General features: G+C 37.0%; 1 protein-coding gene and 1 pseudogene across 1 annotated transcript; one reads left to right on the forward strand and one right to left on the reverse strand.

The window, feature by feature from the left end:
- Positions 1 to 2,981: 2,981 nt before the first annotated feature.
- Positions 2,982 to 3,992, forward strand: LOC123947476 (annotated as a pseudogene).
- Positions 3,993 to 11,335: 7,343 nt separating this feature from the next.
- LOC123947441 (olfactory receptor 9K2) lies at positions 11,336 to 12,325 on the reverse strand. Its single transcript, XM_046013651.1, has one exon. The coding sequence runs from the start codon at positions 12,275 to 12,277 to the stop codon at positions 11,336 to 11,338; it is 942 nt and encodes a 313-aa protein (XP_045869607.1). The 5' UTR covers positions 12,278 to 12,325.
- Positions 12,326 to 14,793: the final 2,468 nt, after the last annotated feature.

Raw genomic sequence — 14,793 nt, forward strand, 5'->3', positions numbered from 1 at the left:
AATGGTAGCTTGTCTTTCTGAATTTTACTATATTGCTCTAAGGGTCATTATTAGAGTGTCACTCAGAAGTTCTTCCAGCCTTTCCAAATTTGATAGCCATCATTTTGCCCTGATTGGTATTTTCCTATTCAAAATACCTAACCTGTATACTCTTCTTACATTTACCAAGCCTTTACTAATACTGTATTATAATAAGGAAAAGCTTTGGCTCCATATACTTTGCTATCTACAATTTTTTAAAAATCCATTTAAATTCTAGGAATAATTCTTAATTTAAAAAGGAGAAGGGAGTTGGGGGAAATTAGAGGGGAAGATGAACCATGAGAGACTGTGGACTCTGAGAAACAAACTGAGGGTTTGAGAGGAGAGGGGGTGGGAGGTTGGGTGAGCCTGGTGGTGGGTATTATGGAGGGCATGTATTACATGGAGCACTGGGTTTGGTGCACAAACAATGAATTCTGGAACACTGAAAAGAAATTAAAAAAATAAAAATTTTTAAAAATATAAAATAAAATAAAAAGGATTTTCTAAAAATAGAATTAAAATTAAGAAATGGATATATTTAGGGAAAACAGCATCTTTACAATATTAATTTCATTAAATAAAGTATTATGTCTCTGGTTTTACTGTAGTCTTTTAGTCACACATAGTTATTGAGGATTTTTAAATACAGATCATGATCTTTCATAAATATTCTTAGTAATTATTAAATGATTTTTTGAATATCATATTTTCTTCCATTATATTTTCTACTTAGCATTTAAACATAAGAAAGCATAAAATTAGCATAACATTATCTGACTTTGTGACTTAGAGGATGTTTGTCACATTATGAAATACGTCTACATTAGGAAATACAGGTAACTCATAATTTGCAGTTAACTTCTATCATTTTCAAAGCCTAACAAATGTAATTTATTACATGATTTAATACATTCATTCATCTAAAACTTATCTCGTATAGCACAAGCATTTAAAGCTGTATCCTTATGCCTACTGATATGTATGCTATGATAATTATCAGGAAGTTTTTATTTATCAATACAGAAAATAAAGTCCAGAGAAAGTTCCCAAAGGATAGACAAAACAAGAGAAGGAAAGTTCCTTGTATTAGGACCATTATTAGATTATTTGCTTATTTCTGAACTTACTGCAGTCCTCATGGACAACAGCCCTTGAGCCTGCAGTTATGTCTCCATAATTGCCCTTATGATTACTCCTCTCCCAGTGGAATCCATCACAGTGGATGAGCAAAACCTCAATGTTGCAAAATCCTGAAGAAAAGCGTCAGGAGTAAAATGCGTAAGGTCATCACAATCACTGCCGATTCGCTACCAAGTGATCATGGACTCTGGAGACCCAAGGTTGTTATGGTCCTTAAATATCCATGGTTATCCCATTATCCTTATTTTAAGAGTAAGACGTAATAGAGTTCAAGAAAGGAACTCTCTCTATATACATATTCCTTAAGTTTACTTGTCCTGACTAAAGAGTGAGAGTCCTCAATTGATGCAGTTTTGATAAAAAGTCATTCATTGTCATGTAAGGATTGGAATATTCATCACCTTCTATTTCTGCTTCAAAGAAAAAGGCTAACCAAATATGGAATATATTAAACTGCTTAGCTACTAATGGAATTTTATATATATATGATGATGCAATAACAGTGCATTCATTGGGGGGAATAGCATTGACTTGAGAAAATGAACATATATTTGAAAAGTGCTTTAGAAAATGTTATATAAGCTTAGTGATTGTTTTGATGTTAATTTTAAACTAATAATAACACCTCTTTTTTAATTCTATTTTCAAAAATGACAGTGTGATAATGGAAACCAAATAGATGGAGGTAAAAAAAGGTAAAATATTTCTTAATATATTTGTCACTGTTGTTTAATGATTCAAACACTGAGAGGCAATCATAATGGCTACAACACTATCATACCAGTTATGTGTATTGCTCATATTTTGGTTATATGTAGTACTCTTATTTTAGGTAAAGATGATTATTTAACTATAAATATATTAAGAATTTAAATTCAAAATGTGACTAAAATAAGATAGTGTGTTACATTCTTCATAAATACTCAGCCAAATTATGATTTTTTTAAATATTTTTATTTTTTAATGTTTTTATTATGTTACATTAGTCACCATACAGTACATCATTTGATTTGATGTGGTGTTCCACAATTCACTGTTTGCATATAACACACAGTGTTCCATGCACTATGTGCCCTCCTTAATACCTATCACTGGGCTCATCCATCACCCAACACCCTCCACTCCAAAACCTTCAATTTATTTCTCCAAGTCCATAGTCTCTCATGGTTTGTCTCCCCCTCTGATTATCCCCCTTCATTTTTCCCTTCCTTCTCCTAAAGTCCTTCATGCTATTCCCTATGTTCCACAAAGAAGTGAAACCATATAATTGATTTTCTCTGCTTGACTTACTTAACTCAGCATTATCTCCTCCAGTTCCATCCATGTTGCTGCAAAAGCATTTATTCATCCTTTCTGATGGTCAAGTAATATTCCATTGGGTATATGGACCACATCTTCTTTAACTATTCATCTGTTGAAGGGAATTTTGGCTCTTTCCGCAGTTTGGCTATTGTTGACATTGTTGCTAGTTTTATTTTTTTTAATATAATATTTATTTGGGGAGAAGGAGCTGAGGGAAAGGGGCTCCCCACTGAGCAGAGCCCAGTGAGAGTCTCCTAGGACCCAAGATCATGACCTGAGCCAAAGGTAGACACTTAACCAACTGAGCCACCAGAACCCCCCAAAATTGATTAAAATACAGTAACCCATTAACATCTTTCACTGCATTGTACAATATCTATCTCATGGACCTAGTATTAGCTAATCCGAATTCCTGATGCTTCATAATATTAAAATTGTTTTATATACAATATTCAATTAAGATGTAAATAATTTATTCTACATTAAAGAAAAAATTTATATCACTATAAACAAAGCCCAGATGTCATCTGTTCATTTTTACCTTGTGCCTCTCAGCAGGTTTCTGCCATGGGTGACAGGGGAACAAGCAATCACTCAGAAGTGACTGACTTCGTTCTTGTAGGCTTCAGGGTCCACCCAGAACTCCACATTCTCCTCTTTCTGCTCTTTCTGCTTGTGTATGCCATGATCCTTCTAGGAAATGTTGGGATGATGACCATTATTATGACTGATCCCCAGCTGAACACACCAATGTATTTCTTCACAATCTCTCCTTCATTGATCTCTTCTATTCTTCTGTTATTGCACCCAAGGCTATGATCAACTTCTGGTCTGAGAGCAAGTCCATCTCCTTTGCAGGCTATGTGACCCAGCTCTTCCTCTTTGCCTTGTTCATCATGGCTGAGGGATTTCTCCTGGCAGCCATGGCTTATGACCGCTTCATTGCCATCTGCAATCCACTCCTCTACTCTGTCCAGATGTCAACTCATCTCTGCATTCAGTTGGTAGCTGGTTCCTATTTTTGTGGCTGCATCAGCTCAATTCTTTTGACCAGCGTGACATTCACTTTGTCCTTTTGTGCTTCCTGAGCTATCGACCACTTCTACTGTGATTACCGTCCACTTCAAAGGATTTCTTGCTCTGATCTCTACTTTCATAAGATAGTTTCCTTTTTCTTATGCAGCATTATTATTTTGCCTACCATAATTGTCATTATTGTGTCCTATATGTATATTGTGTCCACGGTTCTAAAGATAAGATCCACTGAGGGACGTAAGAAAGCCTTCTCCACTTGCAGCTCTCACTTAGGAGTCGTAAGTGTACTGTATGGTGCTGTCATTTTTATGTATGTCATCCCTGACAGATTTCCTGAGCTTAGTAAAGTGGCTTCCTTATGTTACACCTTAGTCACTCCCATGTTGAATCTTTTGATTTACTACCTGAGAAACAAAGATGTCAAAGAAGCTCTGAGAAAGATTCTGGGGAAAAAAATATTTTTATTTAATTCTATCTTAATAATGATATAACTGAAAGGCCTAGACATTATGCTAATTTGGAAAGGCATTGATGTAAATAATACAGTCATGATTTTGAAATATTTAATTTTAGAAAGTTTATTCATTTGAATCCCATGTACTTACAGCTGAAAAGCACACTTGGGTGGGTTTTTCCTGTTGATTTTGGAATGGAACAGCTTTCTCTGTATATTGTCTTCATTTGGGTGAAGATCATGATTGCCATGTAATTTGATTTTAGGGAAATATATTCCAAGTTTGCTACTGGCATTCAGAGGATGATGTTGGGATATATTGTTTATCTTGAATCAGTAACAAATATTATGTGAGGTATATAATTGGTGATATAACAAAATCTGATGTAGTAAGACAGAACAAAATATAAGATTTATCAAAGAAATTTTTTTGAGTGCTGGATGAGAGAAAGAGATTAGAGCATACAGAATTCTAAGGATGGCATGTCAGTCGCTCAGTTATTCAGAGGCTGAATGATTCACTTCAACATTCACTTCTTAATGTTTTCTCTGGCTTAGGTAAATTATTCTTGCAAATCCTCTCTCTACACAAGAAAACTGTAATGAAAATGAATGAAAAATAAAGGTAACTCATTGTTTTGTTATTTATGGCTTAGTGATAATTTGTTCATCACATAGATTATAATTGGATTTGGATGTATTATTTGTCCTATAACATTCCCTATGTATAAATAATTTCAGTACTTAGCTCACCATGAAATAAGGGGAAAACAGCTGACTAGAGAACTAAAATACCATGTGGAAATCAAGTGAAAAAGACATTTGTAGAAAACACAAAAAGAGCACAATCTCCTAAGGGGACTGGCCCTAATGATCAGGGAACATATCCAAAGCAAATTTTTAAAAATAAATAGAATTAAGTAACATGAAATAAACAGGCTTCTATGCAAAGGGAGAAATAACTATATGGTGAACTTCATGAAGTTTGTTATGCACAAGAAAATGAGTGAAGGATGAGCTTTTTAAAAGGAAACTAATGGAAATCATTCAAACCTCTATGTCAACCCAAGGAAACTGATATTAATTCTGTAGACAGAGTTAGGCATTGGGGATTTTTAGGAAGATAGTACTGTGTTCAAATTGGCACTTTACAAAAACCATACTGGTAGCTTTGCAGAAGAAAAATGTTCACAGGAGAAGATGGTAATTCCAGAAAGTGTGTGATTGTCCAAGTAAGAGGTTATGATGGCTTTACCAAAGGCAGACTTATTAGGGACAGTAAAGAAGAGACTATCTTTAGAATGGTAGGTGAAGTGAGCTGAATATTGACTGATGGTTAATAAAAAGAGAATGAGGTGGGAAAATAATAACTTCTAATGTTTGAGCATCTCTGACACAATATCACCTCATAAATGAGGAAGAAAGCATAAGGGTAATAAGAGTTCATGGTTAACTTCAGAGTTCAGAAAATAGGCTCAGGTGCCAGACTGAGCTTTCAAATTCTGGGTTTGCCAATGTGACTTTGGGCAAGTTACATACTATCTCTGCATTGTTATTTCCTCCTGTAAAATGGGGTGCATAACAGTACCTAGATATTAGAGTTACATGAATGATTAGAGTACATAAATTTCAAATAAATTTGTTTAACCCAATTATTTCAGAGCTGTCAGATTCGCCCATTCTTCCTGCTTCTACACTATTGATGTTAAGTCTGAGAGAGGAAGACAGAAACTTTCTCTTCCACTTTCCCTTCACTCTCTGCCATGAAGCATCGCCAAGTCTCCAAGTGTCTGCTTTCATTTCCATAAACAGAGCTTGAGAACTGCCTAATACATTCTCATTTCAATCTTTACCTTTCCCTCTGGTGACAACTAATGGAAAAGTTTGTAAAATGACCAAAAATGCAACAGAGCCTCCAATTAAATACAAAATAATATCTTATCATTGGATGTGATATCTATTCATCTCTTTACCTATGTCTTTCTCAAAGAATCCTCTCTTACACGTTAACAAAATGTCATCACTTTCTTTCACATTTCTAAAAACACAGATTACGGGGGAAAACAGGGAACCCACTAAGTAGAAAAATTCATGAAGATTTTGAAATAAATGCCCACTTGCTAAGGTTATGTCTTGTTTCTTTCCTGAAATGAAGGGCAAACGAGTGGGTTGAGGGAGGCATATTTTACTAACCATCCCCTAGGAATAAAATGCAGAAGCCCTCAGACAACACCTGAGTCCTATAGTGTAATAACTCTCAAATGAATGGTGCTGCTAATTCTTTAAATCTTTGTCCATTGGCTATAAGTAATCCATTATGAAGATGAGAAAAAATACCCTAACAATAGTGTTGACTGTCAAGAGAGAACAATGTTCCTCCACATGTACCATATGCTGTATCCCCCCCCCACACAAAACCACCATCAGACACACACATACACATAAAATCAAACATTAGCATGCTTTCACTCTTGCTCTCCTCTCTCTCTCTCTCTCTCTCTCTCTCTCTCTCTCTCTCCCTCTCTCTCTCTCACACACACACACATACACACCAGGATATCACTGAGAGGAACACCAAGAAAGATCACTGCATATATCATTCCCTAGAACAATATACATCCAGTGTCATCCAACTGACTCCTAAAAGAATCCTCAGGCTAAGCTAGAAGCTAATAGACCTTACCATAGAAGATATGTGAAGTAATTTTTCAGTACTGACTTTTTTCTTTCCTTTCCTGGTGTCAAGAAATTTCTGTATTGCTACAGGAATTGCATTCAGGTATATTCGCTTCTCACTCCTATTAAGAAATTACTCTTCTCATTTTACTTTTCATTCAAGGTGTATGCCTGTGCTATACAGTGTAGGTTCTGAAATTGGGGATATTGTGAATAAAGCCAATAGGAATATGCACACATCTGTATTTGAGCCAGAACCCACTCCCACTCCCTCCCTCCACTTTTCAGCCTAGGGTGATATAAAGTGCACAGGCAAGTGCAGACAGGCTCCTCTTCACCTAGAACCCACTCAGGGGCTACCATATCACCTTGAGAGGGGAGGGCTGAAAACATTTCTTATTTCTTCCAGCTCCACATTGCAGAAGCTCTATTCAAGGCAAGAGTGGCTAAAATGCCTAGAAATCTCTTCCTCTTCCCAGGGCCTATTCATAGAGTAGAAGCTATCCCAGGCATGCAAGGCCAAGAATTACAGGCCTCCAATTCCACTTGCTCCAGTTCAAAGGATAGAGATATTTTGCCAAGAGAGGTAAGCTTAGAAGATCATAGGCTTCTGACCTCTCCCAGAAACCTGCTCATAAAGCCAGAGTGTCACTCTAAGAGAACTAGGCCACGGCTCCTGTTCCACTTCTAGAATGCTTCAACACAGGCTTCACCTAGAATGAAAGGCAAGCCATAACAACAGAGGGCGTCAAAGCTCTCCTCAAGTGAACTGGCTTTATTTGGAATGAAGTGTGGGAAAGTTTAAGCATAAATGACTCTCAAACACAATACACACTTGGTAATAAGCAATTAAGAAGAGGCTGGTAGTTCCATGAAAGCAAAAAGCTAACTGTGGACCAACGAGAAGATTACCAGAGACAACGACAGAAGGAGGCAACAAAGAAAGCTATCCTAGTGTTGGAGCAAACCTAAAAACTGGCCTTAAAGACTATCTTTGCAGAGGAGACCAAAACAATTGGATAGTAAAGATATGAAACATAGCAAAAAATAAAAAAGTATATATATGTGTGTGTGTGTGTGTCCTACAATGTTTCAAAACAATAGAACAAGAAGAATTAGTGGAGTCTCTCTGCTGGGTGGAAAACCTACAGAGGCACATCACTCAATGAAATGATCAAGGGAGGAAATAGCCAAAGCTAGCCCAAAAAACTGCTGACATCCAAGAGTACGCACAAGGCTAAGGTTATGCCTCTGAGGTGGCACAGAGTGCCTCTCAGAGCAAAGAGATTTCAATAATACAGTCATAAAAATGAACAGGCATAAGACAAAAAAATAGAAATTATTTCAAAAAGACATTCTGGAGTTTAAAGGTACAATAACTTGAAAATGTTATATAGTGGGAATCATGCAGTATGTACCCTTTTCAAGTTGGCTTCTATCACTTAGTAATGTGCATTTACAGTTCCCTCATGTCTTTCACAGCTTGAAAGATTTAGCTCATTTCTTTTTAGTGCTGAATATTATTCTATTGTCTGGATGTACCACAGTTTATTATTCATTCACCGTTTGTGTGCAGGTTCTTGTGTGGACATGAGTTTTCACCTTGTTTGGGTAAACATCAAGGAGCACAATTGCTGGATTATGTAGTAAGAGTATGTTTAGTTTTGCATGAACCTGAAAAACTGCCTTCCAAAATGGCTGTACCACTTTACATTCACAGCAGCAATGAGTGAGGGTGGCTGTCCCTCCACATCCTTGACAGCATTTGATGTAGTCAGTGGTTTTTATTTTGGTCATTCTAATAGGAGTGCAATAATACACCGTTTTTTGTCTGTTTTTTAATTAAGATGCTAATTTTTATAGAAGTGTAAGGTATAGAGATTTACCAATTAACTTTGCCCCCCCCCACACACACATACCTTTGTCCAGTGTCAACATGCCCCACCAGATTGGTATGTTTATTACAAGTGATGAGCCTACAGTGACACCCATTGTCATCCTGAATCCACAGTTTATTAAGTTTTGTACCATTATTCTATTAGTTTATTCTTTCACAATACCAATTGTCTTGATTATTGTAGCTGTACTGTTGTGCATAGTTGACGTTGTGTAATGTCAGTCCTCTGATTCTGTTCTTCTCCTTCCATATACTGTTGGCTTTTCTGGTCTTTTGCTTTTTCATATAAACTTCACTTTACTACCTGAAGTTTGTCAATAACCACAAATAACCAAAAAATAACTCGTTGAGATTGCATTGAAAATATATCTCAAGTTCAGAAGAAATGACATCTTGACAATGTTAATCTTCCTCTCCATGAACCTTCAGTGGTTCTCCATTTATCTAGGTCTTCTTTGAGTTCTTCCATTAGAATTTTATGCTTTTCCTTCTAGAAATTTGGTACATATTTTGTGAAGTTCATTCCTAAGTGTTTTATTGGGGTAAGTGATAATATATACAGCACTGTGCTTTCATTTTAAATTCTACTTGGTCAATGATGGTATACGGAAACCAGTTAGCTTTTGTATAGACTAGAGGTCCATGATCAATGTGCCATAAATAAATATTCTGAGGATTCTTTCCTTGCCTTGTAGATGTCTGCCATTGTTTTCCTCTTCACATGGTTGTCCCTCAGAGCACATGCACATCCAGTATCTCTCTGTGTGTCCTAATCTCTTCTTATAAAGACACTGGTCAGACTGTATTAAAATCCACTGTAGCAGCCTTGCTTTGAAGGTTCTATCTCCAACTATAGTCACATACTGAGATACTAGGGGTTAGGCCTTCAACATAGAGTTGGAAAGACATAATTCAGCCCATAATACTTTTATTTACTTTTTTGTCTATTGCATCACTTAAGACTTCCAAACAACTGCTGAAGAGATATGGTGAAGGGGGAAATCCTTCCCTGATTCCTATCTTGGTGGGAAAGCTTCTATTTCATGAACATTAAGTATAATTTTAGCTGCAGGTTTTTGTAGACATTCTTTTACAAGCTGAGGAAATGCCCCTCTATTCCTACTTTGCTAAGAGTTCCTTTACATTTTATCTGTTGGTACCATCACCAGAAACATGATACCAGAACAGACATGCGAGACACACCTCTTTCCTGTACTCCCCTCATATTAATCAGTCAATCAGTTCTCTGTATCTAACATAGAAATTTTCAAATCAGCTTTTTTTTTTCACTTATATTGCTATACTTCAAGCCCACATCAATAACATGAATTGATATAACAGTATACGGACTCCAATCTTACTTCTTTCTTTTTTATTATTTACTTGACAGAAAGAGATCACAAGTAGGCAGAGAAGCAGGCAGAGAGAGAGAGGGAAGCAGGCCCCCTGCTGAGCAGAGAGCCCGATGCGGGACTCGATCCCAGGACCCTGAGATCATGACCTAAGCCGAAGGCAGCGGCTTAACCCATTGAGCCACCCAGGTGCCTCGAATCTTACTTCTTTTAAATACATCTTCCATCTACTTAAGACTCTTTCCCTAATTATGAGCACCTGATCTCAGGCACCCCACTTTGAAATCTTTATGTTTCTCTTTGGCGTAAACATCTATGTATTTGAATTGTCTGTGAGAGGTGATTTTCAAACTAAATGGCAAGCTCCTTGAAGAATAAGGTTATTTACACCTGAACCCACCAAAAATGCATTACACAGTCAATAAAATTATGAAACAAATGAATATTCAGGGGCATATATGAGTAAATTTTAGACCACACACTATTTTAATGACCAACTTGCTCCATACCTTTATTCAATATTTCTCACAATAATTAACACGGGAAAAATGCATGAAAATCCAAAATGAGGGAATGATTGCCCAAAAATGTTTGCACTACCACTTTGGTTCTTTATAGTAAGAATAGCACCTAGCAGTGCCTCAGAACAACCTACAGTACCTGACACCCTTGATATAAAATTTTCCAAATTAATGCATATAGCAAAGATTACTTATCATTTCTTATTATTATTTCTTCCCCTTGATAAAATACACTTACCATACTTCATTCAAAATGAAAATTCAGTTTAACATGTTAAAAAAGGTAGTTATTAAGTTGGAAAATATTATTTTTTAAGACATAATTTGGGCATTCAGGCACCTGGGTGGCTCAGTCAGTTGAGTGTCTGACTCTTGGTTTCCACTCAGGTCATGTTCTCATGGGTCACGAGGTTGAGCCCCATGTCATGCACTGTGCTCAGTGGGGAGTTTGTTTGAAATTCTCTCCTTATGCCCCTGCCCAAACTCTCCTTCTCTCACTCTCGCTCTATCACTCTCAAATTAAAAAAAAAAAAAAAAGAACAAGAAGTAGAAGAAGAAGAAAAGAAGTTGGGCATTACTCTCCATCACTAGTGATTGTGTATATTGCCAGGAGAAATTTTAAGACAAACATCAGACAAAACACTGTTTACACAATAGAATGACATATAAAAGTCAGGTTCAGCAACAAACCATTAAATAAAGGAAATCAATTCTGTGAAACAAAGTCATACTTGAGAGAGTGTGAGGTTCATCTTGAAAAATGATCTAATATTCAGTATATCTCCAATATCCAGGACATTCAGAATTAACAGTGCTCCAGGTAAGTCACCTTGAAAAAGTTCTCATATTTTTTATGGAGAATGATTTTCAGTAATGGCGTAAGACAGAACTGCCACAAAATCAATGGTGGAAAATAAATAAAAATAAATAAAAATCAAACAATTGTATTTCTCTTCTCTAGAAGTTTCTTTAGCACTTCTTTGACATCTTTGTTTCTCAGGGAGTAAATCAAAGGATTCAACATGGGAGTGACTAAGGTGTAACATAAGGAGGCCACTTTACTCAGCTCAGGAAATCTGTCTGGAGTGAGATACATAAAAAAGACGGCACCATACAGTACACTCACGACTCCTAAGTGAGAGCTGCAAGTGGAGAAGGCTTTCTTACGTCCCTCAGAGGAGCGTATCTTCAGAACTGTGGACACAATATACAAGTAAGAAACAATAATAACTATGATGGTAGGCATGACAATGATGCCAGATAAGGAGAAAGAAACCATCCTATAGATGAAGAGGTCAGAACAAGATATCCTTTGAAGTGGACGAGTATCACAGTAAAAGTGGTCAATGGCCCGGGAAGCACAAAAGGGTAAAGTAAATGTCATGCCTGTTTGAAGAACTGAGCTGATACAGCCACAAAAATAGGAACCAGCCACCAACTGAATGCAGAGACGAGTTGACATCTGGACAGAATAGAGGAGTGGATTGCAGATGGCAATGAAGCGGTCATAAGCCATGGCTGCCAGGAGAAATCCCTCAGTCACAATGAACAAGGCAAAGAGAAAGAACTGGATCAGACAGCCGGCAAAGGAGATGGACTTGCTCTCAGACCAGAAGTTGATCATAGCTTTGGGTGCAATAACAGAAGAATAGAAGAGATCAATGAAGGAGAGATTGCCTAGGAAGAAATACATTGGTGTATTCAGCCGGGGATCACTCATAATAACAGTCATCATCCCCACATTCCCTAGAAGAATCATGGCATACACAAGGAGAAAGAGCAGGAAGAGGAGAATGTGGAGTTCTGGGCGGACCCTGAAGCCTACAAGAATGAAGTCAGTCACTTCTGAGTGATTGCTTGTTCCCCTGTCACCCATAGCAGAAACCTGCTGAGAGACACAAGGAAAAATAAAGAAATGAACTCTGGGCCTTGGTTCTAGCTACAAATAATCATTACAGACTTAGGACTTACAAACCTATTCTATAGTGATCATACATTTTAACTTTATAAAATCACTGTCCATTAAATTTAAACCATTGCAACTGATGGTGACTCAAAAGGTTAGTTTTATGTCCCTCTTCATACAAGTGGTGGAATTAGACATTCTTTCCTCTATATCTAATGCAATTCCTTTCCACCCAAATACATATGCAAGTATCAGTTCTGTGTATGTTTCTGAACCATGATTTAATTGGAATTGGAAGAAATTGGAGTAACTGGAAGAAAGCACAAATAATTTAACAGAATAATATAGTTAGAAAACCTAACTCCGAGTCTTTACATTACAAAGCAGCAGATATAAAGAAAGTGACTGAATTTAAAAATTACTTAAGAGGTACAATTACTTTTTGTGGGTAATGGAAATTTTGAATTCTGTTGTAAGTTATTTACTCACTAAGATCAAGATTCTGCACAAAAAAACACAAACGTTACTAGGACTCAAATACTAGTATTTCTTTCCCAGGTGGACCTCTGCAGCCACTTCATAATGATCATTTTCCTGCATTTCTTCTGCCTGCAGCTCATAGTTTGTTGTTCTTTTCCTTTTTTAAGAAGACCTGCAGGTAGCCTAGATGGAAGAGTTACTTTGGAAAATGATACTGAAAGAAGGAAAGAAAGAAGGGAAGGAAAGAAGGAAGGAAGGAAGGAAGGAGAGAGATGAAAGAAAGAAAGAAAGAAAGAAAGAAAGAAAGAGAGATACTGAATAAAAATACATATGAGGGATTGTTGATTCCATTCTTATTTGCCTGGGATATGACTTTCACAGCCATCATACCTCTTTTACTCAACAGCTCAACTAAGGATTTGAACTGATTGTGTTAAAAATATGGTCACTCTTTCTGTCTCCTCAGGGCCCTCTATGCCTGGTTCTGTCTAAATAACAATAATAATAACAATAATGGAGCACTTTTTACACACCGGCCACTCTTCTAAATGCATTTTGACTAGTTATTTTAATCCATACAACAATAATATGTGGTGAGTACTATCCTATTCTCTAGTTTACACATGGAGAAACTAAGATACAGAGAAGTAAAGTGTGTTGAGAGCCACCTATTAGGGTCAGAAGTGACATTTATAGTCAAAAATCCTGGCTGCAGAATCCATGCATCCTTAATCACTGCTAATTACCACCTTTTATAATAATCTATTGCAGTTCCTTTACCTGATTTATCTCTATTTATACTTTGGAGTTATTAAATCTTCTTGTCTCCAAAGTAAATAATCTTTCAAACTCGGTTTAAACACATCTGCATATATCATGCTTCTAAGGACAACAGCTATTATCACCATATTTTAATATTCACATTGAATATTAATAACTTCTTCCTTAAGATAAAAACTTCAATTTGTCCTCATGCATGTCAGCACAATGTTTTGTGTCTGGTAGATTGCAATTAATCAATATCTATTACATAGATATATGTTGGATGACAATTGAGAATGCAAAATCAGAAAAACTTGAAGACTTTGAAATACTCAGATGGTTAGCATGGGTTTAGGTTTTTTTGTTTTGTTTTGTTTTTTTCCATTTTATTTATTTTTTCAGCGTAACAGTATTCATTCTTTTTGCACAACACCCAGTGCTCCATGCAAAACGTGCCCTCCCCATTACCCACCACCTGTTCCCCCAACCTCCCACCCCTGATCCTTCAAAACCCTCAGGTTGTTTTTCAGAGTCCATAGTCTCTTATGGTTCGCCTCCCCTCCCCAATGTCCATAGCCCGCTCCCCCTCTCCCAATCCCACCTCCCCCCAGCAACCCCCAGTTTGTTTTGTGAGATTAAGAGTCATTTATGGTTTGTCTCCCTCCCAATCCCATCTTGTTTCATTTATTCTTCTCCTATCCCCCTACCCCCCCATGTTGCTTCTCCATGTCCTCATATCAGGGAGATCATATGATAGTTGTCTTTCTCCGATTGACTTATTTCACTAAGCATGATACCCTCTAGTTCCATCCACGTCGTCGCAAATGGCAAGATTTCATTTCTTTTGATGGCTGCATAGTATTCCATTGTGTATATATACCACATCTTCTTGATCCATTCATCTGTTGATGGACATCTAGGTTCTTTCCATAGTCTGGCTATTGTAGACATTGCTGCTATAAACATTCGGGTACATGTGCCCCTTCGGATCACTATGTTTGTATCTTTAGGGTAAATACTCAGTAGTGCAATTGCTGGGTCATAGGGTAGTTCTATTTTCAACATTTTGAGGAACCTCCATGCTGTTTTCCAGAGTGGTTGCACCAGCTTGCATTCCCACCAACAGTGGAGGAGGGTTCCCCTTTCTCCACATCCTCGCCAGCATCTGTCATTTCCTGACTTGTTAATTTTAGCCATTCTGACTGGTGTGAGGTGATATCTCATTGTGGTTTTGATTTGTATTT

Source organism: Meles meles, chromosome 7, assembly GCF_922984935.1.
Source record: "Meles meles chromosome 7, mMelMel3.1 paternal haplotype, whole genome shotgun sequence".
Taxonomy (NCBI): domain Eukaryota; kingdom Metazoa; phylum Chordata; class Mammalia; order Carnivora; family Mustelidae; genus Meles; species Meles meles.